We start from the raw sequence: 13,172 nt of genomic DNA on the forward strand, positions 1-13,172 counted from the left end.
TAGTCCTATCAATTCATGGGGGGTCTTTCAGATCGGTCTCTACTTTTTTGACGTAGTGAGTCCTTATCACACAGGACGACGAATACAGGGTACAGTAGAGGGACACGCAGAATTAAACACAAATATCAAACCAAAATACATCAGAATAATAACATTAAAGAAAAGAAAAACACCGTAAAGGGAGCAGAGCATGAGTCTACCCAGATTTACAATCCTCTGACCATAATGATTTGTGGTCAGTGTACACTTAACCACCAGCAGAGAGCGCCCTCGCCCAACATATTGGTGCAGTCACGAAACCGCACTGAGAATGACCTAGGGTCAGTGCTTGGTTAAATGTTCAAGTCAAATGCTGCACTTCTGGTTTGCCAAGTATATCGATACATTGTCCAGCAAATTGAATGACACTCCTCGCTTTCACATGTTCGTGCAATTATATACAATGTTGTCATATGCGCCAATCCTATTTTGTCTAGCCTACTCATACAAGTCTCAGTTCAGTCAGATTCGCCAGAATAAGAAAAACCGATGAGTTGTTAGGCTCCCTTTTAGATAATGAATCTTTAATAGCACAGATTTACAATACAATCAATATGACTCTCTCTTGAGATGACTATACACGGATACCAATCTTAAATAAACTATGTACATTTCAATGAGTCATCTTAACATAGAGGTTGGGGTTAGGGTTAGTACACGTACTACTCAAACCATTAAAGACAGGGGGGGAGGGGGGTGTTAAGGGTTAGAGGACTCGGAGATGATGTTGTTGAGGTCTTACTACCATCAGGGCAATAAGGTCAGGTGGATCAGGATGTTGACATCACCAGTTCGACGGATCATTGTATCTGGTTAGATGGGAAACAAGAAGATGCTGTGACAAAGGATATTTATCAGTGAAAGATAGCATACAGCCTATGCACCCACTGAAAGAGGCCAATGCGCACACACACACACACACACACACACACACCTGGATTGTGGGAGGGTATCCGTGCTGTCCTTCATCAGCAATTCTGAGATCAGAGTGTCCAGCGTGTCAGGACTGGATCTCTTGCCATACCTGAGAATAACAGGGAGAGAGCGTGGGTGAGAGACCCTTGAAGACATCTGTCAAACCTCAGAAAATTCAATGCACATGCAGAATACGGCTAAAGACCTGAGGTAAAATACTGGTGCGCCTGTTTTACATTATGCTTTTCTTCGTATGTTCTACTGTAGGCGTACCTATTTTTTATAGCCGTGTCCTACGGTTTTGGCACAGTCAACATTTCCAAGTCAACAAAATCAATTATTGAAGAGAAACACTAAAAGCTAAATGCACTTGCCGCTGATGTATCAGTTGGTTTTCTAAAGAGCGTGAGCAAGCGCGGGGAGAATAATGAAATCTGTGAAGCGCGGTGTGGGACGTTGTTAGTGAACATCACCGGGATGTTCCACTGGGATTAACCCTACATTTAAAATGGCCCATAATATAAATATTTTTAAAACAGCATATTTGATCTGTTTGGAGTTGTACGAATCATTTAGCCGACCAATACAAACAGATAATTCATTTAAGCACTGTGTATACTGATAATATTTTAATTAAGCAATAAGAATCTCTATTTAGCACACATAATAAATGCAAATAAACATTCTCCTACAAAATAGCCTGTAAGATGGAACACAATATGGTTTACAAGACGTTTCTATTTTTCCGATCCGTCGTGGGGTTTCAGTGCCAAAGTACATCCGTAGGCTACCATTTACCTCTGTCGTGTAATGAGGTTAATGTAATGTCTAAGGGCGGAGTAATATTTGGCAAGTTCGTCCGCTGGTGCATCCTCTCCCGGGTTTTCAGGTTTGACTGGGTACCCGTCCGTCAACGTCCCGATGCATAGGAGAGCCCACATGATTAACGCCAGAGCACCCAGCCAGGTTCCAAAATTGTGCTGCATCTTCACTACTACATAAGTAAGACAGAAAAAAAACTACTTACATTACTTCCATCTCACGTTTATTCTTAACATCAACTTTTTCGAACCTTAAAACAGGAGATTTAATGGCAGTCCATGGCGCACAAAGACAAAACAAGTAATGTCTTAAATGCAACTAAATTGTATTAAAATAACAATTAATATATGATATTAATGCTACTAGCTTAGTTTAAGTTACATGTTTTTCTGAACTCAATTGGCAACCACACATAAATATTGATTTAGTTACTTTAATATCACAACAAGTGATAGCCTACCTTAGATTATCCGAAATCTGGAAACCAAGCATCTGGCATTCATTGCAAAGTATGTTTTTAAGTGTTACTTACATTTGAGAAGGATAGTTCGACTGCTGTTCTTGGATGGTTCTCGGCTCCTGACTGTTCAATAGTGGGGTGCAATTTATATATCGGGGTCGCAGATGGAGAAGGCGTCACAGACGCGCACCATTGAGCGCAAGTCTCTTTGGCTGAGGAAGTTACGCGTCACTTGTGGAGCTGTCATCGCCCTATTTTGAACGACGACTTTTAGACTATTGTGTATATATATATATAAATATATATTTTTTTTCTTCAGATTTACTTTTTACCTCAAATGAAAATCTAATGCTGGAAATAAACAATAGCAGCTGTAATCATGATCTATTAAAAGAGTTGTCCATTGTCATGTAACCCTCTGTTTCTCCCTCAGACGTGAGTGTTTATGTGTGTAGGTGTGTGTCTGTGCGTATATGAGTGTGTATTTCACAGTTAATTGGTCGTTTTTCTACCAGATGCATGAATGTTTAATAGCGCTGCCTGATAGTGAAACAATGAACAGTAATGACAAGTGTGGAGAAGAGAAGGCGGTTTAGAAATGCAAGACAATAGTTAATCATCTTCTCTTAATGGTTACTGATGACTTTATCTACGCGTGTTGAAATAACATTCGGATGAATTTAATCAAACTTGCAATGAAAGCCCGCCTAAGGCCAACATAGACCTTATAATCACATTCATTTGAAAGTCAAAAATGCACTGGATGCGTTTGAGATTTGATGAATCAATCGCAGCACTAATCGGGTCCAATAGGCATGGATCACTTGGGCCACTCAAAATACCAAAAGTTTAATGTGATAGCTAGATGTCACCCAAATATCCACCCAGGATATGTATCCACTCAGGGCATCCAGATAACCAATACAGACAAACCTTTAAATATCTCCTTCAAAATCACTGAATGGGAATTTTCTTTGACGTACCAAGCACTTCATTCAAAATCTATTCATAATACCTTCATCTCTCACTCTTTGAGAGCTGGTGAATAATCTCTGGAATTGGTATTCAGCGGGCTTGTCTTAACGTTTTCAACCAAGATGTTTTAAAGTGCTTGTATGAAGTGAGATTGCAGCAACGGATGTGGCACAGCAGTTCCCACTACAGTAAGTGGAGCAAGAAGTGTGACCGGATTCCTCTACCTATTCAAATTTCTGTTTTCCCTGTCATTCTGAGGTTTGCAGGGTGTTGTTCATTTAATTTGTGATGATATATAGTATTTATAATTGGCATTTTACTTTAGTGCAGTGGCAGGAGTTAGTTGTATGAGGGTACAAGTAAACTCAGACTGGATCACGACACAGAGTAGCACAAAGTCACATATGTTACACAGTCCTCACATGGTGACACACAGGCTACAGATGGCACCCCTGTGCCCAGAGGGAACGAGCCCAACACAGTAAACAACATGCCTGTACTGGGCTGCAGTAGATGGCCTCAGGGAGGGCCGTCAGTGGCAGTCCAAGATCACAACTCTGGCTAACCTATAGGGCCATAGGCATTAGTCTCCATCGACCCACTCCATATTTTTTGTAGATGCAGTGATTCATACAGAGAGAGGGAGATTGAGCTTTACTTTTAGAAGCTTGACAGTGGTCCATCAGAGTGGATGGAAAGGGTTTCTCAAGATGTAATAAAACAAATACAAATTAAACATTCTTATTATTTATCATACAAGAAAACAAATCATGCTGTCTGTTTACTAAGTGCTATACAGTTGTGCAGTATCTGGTATCCTGATACTGCATACAGTAAGCCTTTCACCAATGATTACATATTCATAGAGAAATCTGAAATCCTTTTCCTTAATACCAGAATTAAAGTATTGTGTATTAGCCAGCTCAAGCTGGTTATAATGCAAATGTTATTCCCCTTGGCGCTCGACCTTTCATTTTTGAAAGCTTGTATCCTCACTTCAAGATGTATTGTTGTTATTGATTGCACTACATTTCTTAGAAGAGCTGAAATGGCTTTTATCTAACTGTGCATTCGGCAAGTTGTTCCTATTTGGTCCCTGCAAATGTAACAAGAAAAGGCTGCGACTGTCTGGCAGCTGTATTATAGCTCCTCTTTTCTTGTGTCTTTAAATGCTTACTAGGAAGAAAAACTCAACATATTCCAGTTGCCTAAAGCATATATTTAATACAAATGGCATTTAAATTACTGCTTTTACTCATACTATTGTCTTTAGATGGCATGCTGTACTACAAGCTAAACACATTGTTTTTCATGCTGTGGTTCAAGCTGAGAAGACAAATGTTGGTGTTTTAAGTTTAGATAGTAACTCAACGCATCTGCATAGAAAACAACCCCAGCACCACCATCATTGTTACCTCACCACCAGTACAGGCAGTCTAACCAAAAGAAGACAAAACCAATAACTCAATAAAATCAAGTAAGCAATGTCACTAAAGGGTTTCACAGTTACCTGCAGATCAGCACTGACAACTAACCCTAACACTCAAAATAAGTAATGTTCTATATCTATACCTAGATTAAAATAAATAATTGAAGGTAACATTAAGGTTGGGTGCTGGTTTTCCATGTAATTTTGCCTTTCAATGAGCAGTGCATTAAATAAGATGTGAAGGCCAATTATCAACCAAAATAGAGTTTCTGTGAGGACAATGTTCTAGGAGCTTCATTTATCTGTGACAGTAAAATGTTAACTTCCCTTCAGGAGATTGCAGGAAATGTAAATCCTTATGTTCTGGTTCACGTTATTTGTCTCCTGTTAATTAAGAGGCAGTTAGTCACTGCTGCAGCCAAGGCAAGTCAACCCATCAGTTCTTCTGTATGTTGTCAGTCTATGTTGTTGGCCGTCTCGTCCTCACTCTGTGTCTGACTGCGTGTCATTCATACAAGAAGCATCCTACTTTGACAGACTGATTTGAAGAATGACGGCAAAGTTGTGTCATGTGTCCAGTGCAGTTGTGACCTCCGGTCAGCATTCACTGCCTGCACTGTAAAGAACATTTATAAAACCTCCAATAAAAGGTGTGAACCAATAAAAACACCCACAATCAATCACTGTTAAACCAATAAACTGTCAAAGTGCAATTCACTATCCCTGTCACATGAACTGTGTATGATGATTGTATGTGTGACAGTGAGGTAGTTCATCTTGTCAAGTCACCTTTCATACAGTCCCTCAGTCAGTTTGGGTGGGTATCGTGCCTGTGTGCATCCCAGACAGAACACTATCAACAGTCTAGCCTAGACTATCATTTATGTTTGACTTTCTTTAAGTAATTTATTGAAGTTCCAACTACTTGGTTGAGAATTGCTGCCTGACATGGGATTGGGCACTTAATAAAGCATAATTTAAGCAACCCTTATTAAGATTCCATCAGAAGCATTAAAAAGCACTTTGCTTTAGTTGTCCGTCAGTAGAATGAGCAGCTTTTTAAAGCCATTTCTTTCTACTTCAACATTAGGGTTTGATAATTTTATCAGTAGAAGTGAGTGTCCTAGAGCTATAATGTTTGTGTGATGTTACGTTGAGTTCCTGCACACCCCACACTGCCCAGACACAGGCATGCACAGAGAACAGCGTTCAGTTTTAATCATCTAGTACTTGGTATTATTCTACTTCGCTGCACACAAGCACACAAAACCCACTGACTCACGTCTTTATCAATTTCTCTCTCTCTCCCTGTCTCTCTCTCTCTTTCTCTCTGACTTTAAAAGAAACTCAGCCAGTCCCGGTCCCTATCTGTGTCTTGCTTGTTCCATTTCCTTCACCATTCTTCTCACGATTCAGGGGGTCTTAAGAGGGTGTTATGGGGAGAGAAAGCTTAAAGTGCGATGAGGAAGAGAACGAACAGAGATAACAGCAAATCAACAGGGTCCTTATCAACAGGCTCAGACGCCTCCTTAAGAAAAGTAATGTCTCTTGACCTTTCTTCCTCTCTACTTCTGGCATCGCAGCCTTTCTTCACCTCTAAATGTTACTCCTCACTCTCTCTTGCTCACCCATACTTTTTTACCCTTTATGTAAGTCTTTGTCTATCTTCTTCAGTCAAATCGTTTGTTTTCTTTTCTGTTCTGCCAGGCTGCCTGCATCTTTCTGTCTATCACTCACTTTTCCTCTTGTTATGTTTCGTCATGAAGTATCACATCCTTTGATTTTGCCTTGAGTGTCTCACCCAATCAGGGGTCCCTCGATGACTGCAAATAGTTCACTTTGAAAAGACAATCAGAGATCAGGAGAGAGTTCCGTTCTCAATTTTGGTTTCTGCTTTCCTTTGAATCTTCTTGATTGTCTGGGTAGGATGGAAAGTTTGTGTGCGTGTGTGCTAGCGTGTGTGTGTGTTTGTGTGCGAAGAGTTTTAAATAGGGCTCAAAATCATCTTTGATAGCCAAGCATTGTTATTGATTTTTTCACAACTGCACCACATTGCCTTCTATTTGCCATTTGAACGCTTGGAGAACAAAGAAAATACTCCTTCCCTCATTCCTTCACTTGTCCCTTCCCCCATCCTAACATCCTTCAAAGATCCTAGTAACATAGGAGGCCATCGAAGTGGAAAAACAAATGGGCTCCATGAAATCACAGCATTTTCGATTTCCAACTATTCAAAATAAAAATACAAAGACAAAACAAAAGAAACCCAAAGCTTTGATCTTGTTTTGTTTAGGCTTTGATTCCAGTGGTTCTGATGTATTTTCTGCCTGTGGCATGAAAGTAAAACAAATTGATCTATGTCGTTGGGAAGAGGATACTGGCTGTTCTCTACTCCCCTCTATTCTATCATACTGAGACTCAAGGAGAACAGCAGCCAAGATCCATTTAAGAAAAAAAACTCACTATTAATCTTTTCAAACATAAGCAACCAAATCAAGTTTTTCATCTTAAATATTTTAAAGATGGTTATGGCACCAATATCTTAAGATACTTACTTTCTGAGTACTGTCTTTGATTCTTTGCCTTTTTCCTTTCTCCTATTTTAGTAAGATTAGAAAAAATGTGCTCTCCTTCAATTTAGCTGATCTGTCCTCACACTACAAGGTACTACAGTAATGAAGTGTTTGAGCACAACATAATTGCCCTACTAATCTTTGTTCTTCTCTCATTCTCGGTGAAGCACCCTGTCAAAAAAGATGGGTGTGGTTCCCATGGCAATGCTGCAATTGAGGTAGTAATTTTCTTGATCAGATTCCCAAAGTTAATTACATTTCAGGCCAAAACTGGGTTGCTATGGTGAAGCAATTATGCACAACAAGCCAATGGTGCCAGACTATTTTCTCTGGTCTTTTCTTACAGAACGACTTTTTCTCTTATCCCTGTCTCTGAGACTGATGTGTCTGAGCTCAAATTGTAGAACTTTACACAATATTAAATCAACAAGTAGACACATAGAGGTTACAAATGTCCTCATATCTGGATGCTTGGCTCTAGAAGAGTCTCTCGTCGCTCAGTGTGTAGTACTGTGTACATGCGAGTGTTGATGCCATAGTGGCAGTTATTCCCGTCATCACACACACACTGAATGTGAAGTGTCAGCCTTCAGACAAGATCCATTCCACTGGCTTCCCTCTCCGACCCTCGGCTGGAGGGACGCAGCTGCACGCTTCCCACCTCTGCAGCCCATCTCCTGTCTCTCCCCCTTTAGACCACCTGTTCAGCACACACTCACAAGATCAAAAACGGTTCCCCAGGTGTCCGCTGTGTGACGACACAGGTGATGGGACTACGGCATGTTCACTGATGCAGTGCCTACAGCGTGAGGATAATCCACTGTGACCTGACATGTGGGGAACATTTGTGTGGGAGTTTATGTTTACATCCTGTCTACTATGATTCATTTAAGAAACTTAAAAGTGTACTGCCCAAGAAAGAACATTGCATGTTCTATTCTTTTTGGTTCCATTCCTGAGGATTAACACAGTTCTCATCAACAGTGATCTGCCGTGAAGAATTGGATTAATCAATCCAGACAGTACCCTGATCTCCATATTGAAACGTTCAGATTTTTCTTTATCATCATGTAATCCGTGGTACCATATTTGGTAAACAACATACATCTGTTGAGACACACCATGCATATAAGATACATGCTTTCATCTTTTATGTAGCTTATCCCTTTGGAGATCAAACAAACAATCTATATACATTTCCCCACTTCTCATTATCTAGTTTACTTTGGTTTCCACAATCCAACTCACTGAAGCTGCTTGGTATATGGTACCAGGTTCTTCTCCTCCATAGTGTGTCACACAGATTAATTAAATGCATTGGGTAATTCTAGAAGCAATTCGAAAGAAGTGCAATAAAAATATCAAGGATGTAAACAAGCTAGTTCCTGTACTAAATTGTTTTAGTTGGACAACCACTTGGCCAAAAGCCCCACTAGGCATTCACATGAAAAAAAGGAATATTATGAATGATTTGTGATTAATGGTTGAGATTGTCAAATAATTTCCCAAGAAAATAAAGGGAAGCTCACAATACTGCCTAGTGGACAATATAATGGCAGGTCACTATAAATGGCTCTTCCTTCGATGTATGCTGTACCCAACCTACTACAGTTCTCAAGTGCAGCCTGCAGTTCTGCTTGCTGTGTGTTCGTCGTTGGCTTTTTGCTGATTGGACTAAGTCACTGATTGGCTAAAGGTTGACTGGCCTCTTCAAGTATTCCTTGGTTGTTGATTACATTGAGGTCACATTGGTTGTCCACATAGGCAAGTCCCTGTTAGTATAGATACATTGTATTGTACTGGGCCAGTTATTTGATGTCAATCACAATAACATGCAGAAAAGTCTATATTGCTGTTCAATAAGAGGCCCAATTTGATATTAAAGTAGATTGCATTTAAATAAAATCAAGAAGTTACAAAAAGGCTAACTTTTCAAAACGAGTGAGCATTATTCTATTCAATGACGGTATTTCATTTTTGGATTATATTACATTTGGACTCTTTGAGTGGGAAACTTTCCAAGTGTCTTTGACTTGTAGCTATTGAGATAGTTGCTTGCAGGGTTATTTGGGAAGGCGCTTGTTGGGTGCAGTAGCAGGTGGTTTAGTGGACAATGATGATGTGCTACCTCTTGTTGACGACATCTCTCTGGCAGCCAGTCTCTCCACCTTCAGCTGAAACAATGGATAATTACACTATTTATCTATGAATGATGCTGCCGCTTTAGGAATCACTCATGCCTTGAACATTTTAGATGCTATAAAAACACAATAGAACAGCAGTAAAATCTTTTCATGTAGAAACTGTTTTGTCATGATTGTAAAGCCGTTGGCACTCTAGTCCTCTGCCGATTCCTGCATTTGACCAACTGTAAGAGTTCCGCTGTATGCCTGTCTGTGCGTAACTGAACAGCGGTCGATTGCTCTGCACTGCCCTCTAGTGCCACTGAATATTCCTCACCCTCTCCTGGTAGCGCCTCTCAAAGTACGCCATATCTTCCTCCTCCTTCATCGTCAAGTTCGACAACGCCTGGGTCACTGACGACTCAGCTGTACATATCAGAAAATAATAAATGTATTGTCTTGATGCTAACATGAGTTCCTCAAAGATGTTGAAGGGTATTGTTTATTCAGTTCACCATACAGTGCCCCCAGCTAAATTCTAAGAAGAGAAATGAAGGGCACCTTACAGCCCACTCTGTTCTGCCCTGTAGGTCCAGAGATAAACCCATCCTATGTTCTGACCTGTAGGTTTGGAAGTTGGACCATAGGCCTTCTCAAACACATGCTGTAACGCCCCTGATGGCCCAGAGGTCAAGGTGTCAAGGGGAGGAGCACCTACACATACAAACACATATCGTTGGAACATTTCATTGGAATCCACATGGAAAACATCTGTAGAGATGTCTCACCTACACCGCTGTCATCCAGTCTCAGGTACCCCTCAGCCAAAGAGCTGAACCCAGTGAGTCCTCCCATTGCAGCATAGGGAACACACAGACCAACAGGGCGTCCCCGGGCCTCCCGTTCCTGTCTCGTCTCAACCTGCAGAAGGACAGTGATGTACTAGACAATGATGTAATAGACAGTGATGTACTAGACAATGATGTACTAGACAGTGATGTAATAGACAGTGATGTACTACACAGTGATGTAATAGACAGTGATGCACTAGACAGTGATGCAATAGACAGTGATGTACTAGACAATGATGTAATAGACAGTGATGTACTAGACAGTAATGCAATAGACAGTGATGTACTAGACAATGATGTACTAGACAGTGATGTACTAGACAATGATGTACTAGACAGTGATGTAATAGACAGTGATGTACTACACAGTGATGTAATAGACAGTGATGCACTAGACAGTGATGCAATAGACAGTGATGTACTAGACAATGATGTAATAGACAGTGATGTACTAGACAGTAATGCAATAGACAGTGATGTACTAGACAATGATGTACTAGACAGTGATGTAATAGACAGTGATGTACTACACAGTGATGTAATAGACAGTGATGCACTAGACAGTGATGCAATAGACAGTGATGTACTAAACAGTGATGTACAAGACAGTGATGTAATAGACAGTGATGTACTACACAGTGATGTAATAGACAGTGATGCACTAGACAGTGATGTACTAGACAGTGATGTACTACACAGTGATGTACTACACAGTGATGTAATAGACAGTGATGCACTAGACAGTGATGTACTAGACAGTGATGTAATAGACAGTGATGTACTACACAGTGATGTAATAGACAGTGATGCACTAGACAGTGATGCACTAAACAGTGATGTACTAGACAGTGATGCACTAGACAGTGATGCACTAGACAGTGATGTACTAAACAGTGATGCACTAGACAGTGATGCACTAGACAGTGATGTACAAGACAGTGATGCACTAGACAGTGATGCACTAGACAGTGATGCACTAGACAGTGATGCACTAGACAGTGATGTACTAAACAGTGATGCACTAGACAGTGATGCACTAGACAGTGATGTACAAGACAGTGATGCACTAGACAGTGATGCACTAGACAGGGATGTACTAGACAGTGATGTACTAGACAGTGATGCACTAGACAGTGATGTACAAGACAGTGATGCACTAGACAGTGATGCACTAGACAGTGATGCACTAGACAGTGATGTACTAAACAGTGATGCACTAGACAGTGATGTACTAGACAGTGATGCACTAGACAGTGATGTACTAGACAGTGATGCACTAGACAGTGATGCTCAATATCAGGTTTCTATCGGCTACTGCTGAATCCTTGGCTAGTTCAGACTGAAACTTTGACCTGAATCTCACTTGAGTCTGGTGGGCTGAGCAAGGCTCACCACACCCACAGGTGAAGGGGCTCCGGAACCCAGTACAGGATGTACCTGAGGAACAAGAGACAGGAAGTTCAAAATGGAAGAAAAAAAAACACACATGGATGAGAGTTCTTTGGTACACCTCGCCACCTCTTATTGGGGATTTCAGCCAGACTCACATTTCCTACACTGGTGTTTGGAGGCTGCATTGTGATCGTGGGCAGAGTGTTTGCACCTGCAGCGGATAGGCTGCGACCCGTTCAGAGGAACGTACTCATAAGCGGCACATGGACATCCTGGGACCAGACATTGGAGAGCTAGAGGCCGCTCAGAAGGAACAACCTCAAAGTCTGTCTGGTGCTGCTTGTACCTGGAGAATTGAACACAAAACAGCTGTGATATATAAGCCATATAGAACCGAGCCGAGCACTTAATGTAAACCAAAGTTCTGTTTTCTTCCTCTATGGGTAACAGTTACAGTGTAGGCCTATTTACAGAATAACAACTCAAGGTTGCCAAATTACAGCATAGTTGACTGTACTGTACCTGTGTCTGCAGAAACATGCTGTCTCTGGGCCTATGAGCTTGCAGTCTTTACCCAATGGCACTCCAAAGCTCACATACAGCCTGTTCTTGAATCTCTGAGGGAGGACCTTCTTCTTGTACTCTTCATATTCTTCTGGGGAAAATAGCCTGCCTCCATCGTACTCACCAACAATTCTTGGAGAGAAACATAGAAATGGGATACGGCTAAAGTAGTGCCTAATGTGTAAGGAACAGTTTTTGCGAAACGTTACCTACTACTGTAATGGTCAACTGACATAAAATAATTCCATATTATTAGCTACAACAACGGATTACATCCAGTTGCTTAGAAACTCTGAACCTGTCACAATACTTTATTGAGTTAGCAGTATGGGTCGTGTTATCAGCGAACTTTGGCTAGGCTACACTCCCTAGCTAGACTATTAGTTAGCTAGTTATTTTATTTTTAAAGCTTCGGCTAATTTTACCCTGAAAACAGTCAACCCTAAGTCAAACCTTCTGTATTCCAGATAGTCATCTACTGCTGTTAAAGCAGTCTTATCGAAACACAGTCTTTCCATAATAAAACCCTCGTATCAAATAGAAACAACTACTACTATCGAATTAAAGCTACTCCCTCGGGCCAGTGTTCACGTTGCTAAGTGATGGGCCAGGAAACCCCAACGCTTTCCCCTCCGCCATATTGATGAATATGCCCGTTCTGTTATAGACTTCTCTGTTCTCGTCTCCCTACTCCTCTCTCCTCTTCACTGTGTATGTGGCGGAAAAGTTTCGATTGGTCACGAATTTAAATAAATAAAAATGCACAAAAATCATTGCAAAGTGTGATGTTCTTACACTCTTCTCAAAGCTGCTTACTCATCCGTGTAAGACTTCAGCGTTTCATGTGTGTGAATTTGCTTCCCATGCGAGCATTTCTTATGTAGGCTATGTAAATGTTCAGTTGTATATGCGTGTGTGAACATTAGACATGTAATGCGTGCCGTGCATGAACATTTTACATTCTGTTAATGCGTTTCGTGTCTATGCGAGGATATTACACATGTGGTGGATGTGAGTTTTCAGTAGTTG

General features: G+C 40.8%; 2 protein-coding genes across 5 annotated transcripts; both read right to left on the reverse strand.

Annotated features, from left to right (window-relative positions):
- Positions 1-589: 589 nt before the first annotated feature.
- Positions 590-4,818, reverse strand: npy (neuropeptide Y). The gene is made up of 3 exons (XM_084696557.1): positions 1,753-4,818; positions 974-1,063; positions 590-848 (listed from the first exon to the last, which is right to left on the reverse strand). Exons 1-3 carry the CDS (start codon positions 1,938-1,940, stop codon positions 824-826), a joined length of 303 nt encoding a protein of 100 aa, XP_084552683.1. The 5' UTR covers positions 1,941-4,818; the 3' UTR covers positions 590-823.
- A 187-nt stretch (positions 4,819-5,005) lies between these two features.
- fam221a (family with sequence similarity 221 member A) lies at positions 5,006-12,912 on the reverse strand. Of its 4 annotated transcripts, none has more exons than XM_084696549.1 (9): positions 12,597-12,911; positions 12,102-12,275; positions 11,735-11,925; positions 11,551-11,624; positions 10,125-10,257; positions 9,958-10,050; positions 9,674-9,762; positions 9,342-9,387; positions 5,006-5,256 (listed from the first exon to the last, which is right to left on the reverse strand). In XM_084696549.1, exons 1-9 carry the CDS (start codon positions 12,659-12,661, stop codon positions 5,150-5,152), a joined length of 972 nt encoding a protein of 323 aa, XP_084552675.1. In that variant the 5' UTR covers positions 12,662-12,911; the 3' UTR covers positions 5,006-5,149. The 4 variants fall into 4 exon arrangements, with proteins under 4 accessions (XP_084552675.1, XP_084552674.1, XP_084552677.1 ...); XM_084696548.1 differs by lacking the exon at positions 5,006-5,256 and adding an exon at positions 5,264-7,913 and having other exon boundaries at positions 12,597-12,912; XM_084696551.1 differs by lacking the exon at positions 5,006-5,256 and adding an exon at positions 7,938-8,985 and having other exon boundaries at positions 12,597-12,908.
- Between the last annotated feature and the right edge of the window lie 260 nt (positions 12,913-13,172).

The sequence above is a fragment of the Hypomesus nipponensis genome, chromosome 4 (genome assembly GCF_054491055.1).
Source record: "Hypomesus nipponensis isolate SF chromosome 4, ASM5449105v1, whole genome shotgun sequence".
In the NCBI taxonomy this organism is placed as follows: Eukaryota; Metazoa; Chordata; class Actinopteri; order Osmeriformes; family Osmeridae; genus Hypomesus; species Hypomesus nipponensis.

What these genes read in the sequence shown, in the direction of transcription:
- fam221a (XM_084696548.1), bottom strand. Translation starts at nt 12,661, where the DNA reads ATGGAAAGACTGTGTTTCGATAAGACTGCTTTAACAGCAGTAGATGAC. An exon ending in GCTCAGCCCACCAGACTCAA is followed by an intron (nt 10,258 to 11,550) that starts GTGAGATTCAGG and finishes GTCCTTCTGCAG; the next exon opens with GTTGAGACGAGACAGGAACG. An exon ending in ACTGGATGACAGCGGTGTAG is followed by an intron (nt 10,051 to 10,124) that starts GTGAGACATCTC and finishes TTGTATGTGTAG; the next exon opens with GTGCTCCTCCCCTTGACACC.
- npy (XM_084696557.1), bottom strand. Translation starts at nt 1,940, where the DNA reads ATGCAGCACAATTTTGGAACCTGGCTGGGTGCTCTGGCGTTAATCATG. An exon ending in AACCTCATTACACGACAGAG is followed by an intron (nt 1,064 to 1,752) that starts GTAAATGGTAGC and finishes TGTTATTCTCAG; the next exon opens with GTATGGCAAGAGATCCAGTC. An exon ending in GATACCCTCCCACAATCCAG is followed by an intron (nt 849 to 973) that starts GTGTGTGTGTGT and finishes CCATCTAACCAG; the next exon opens with ATACAATGATCCGTCGAACT.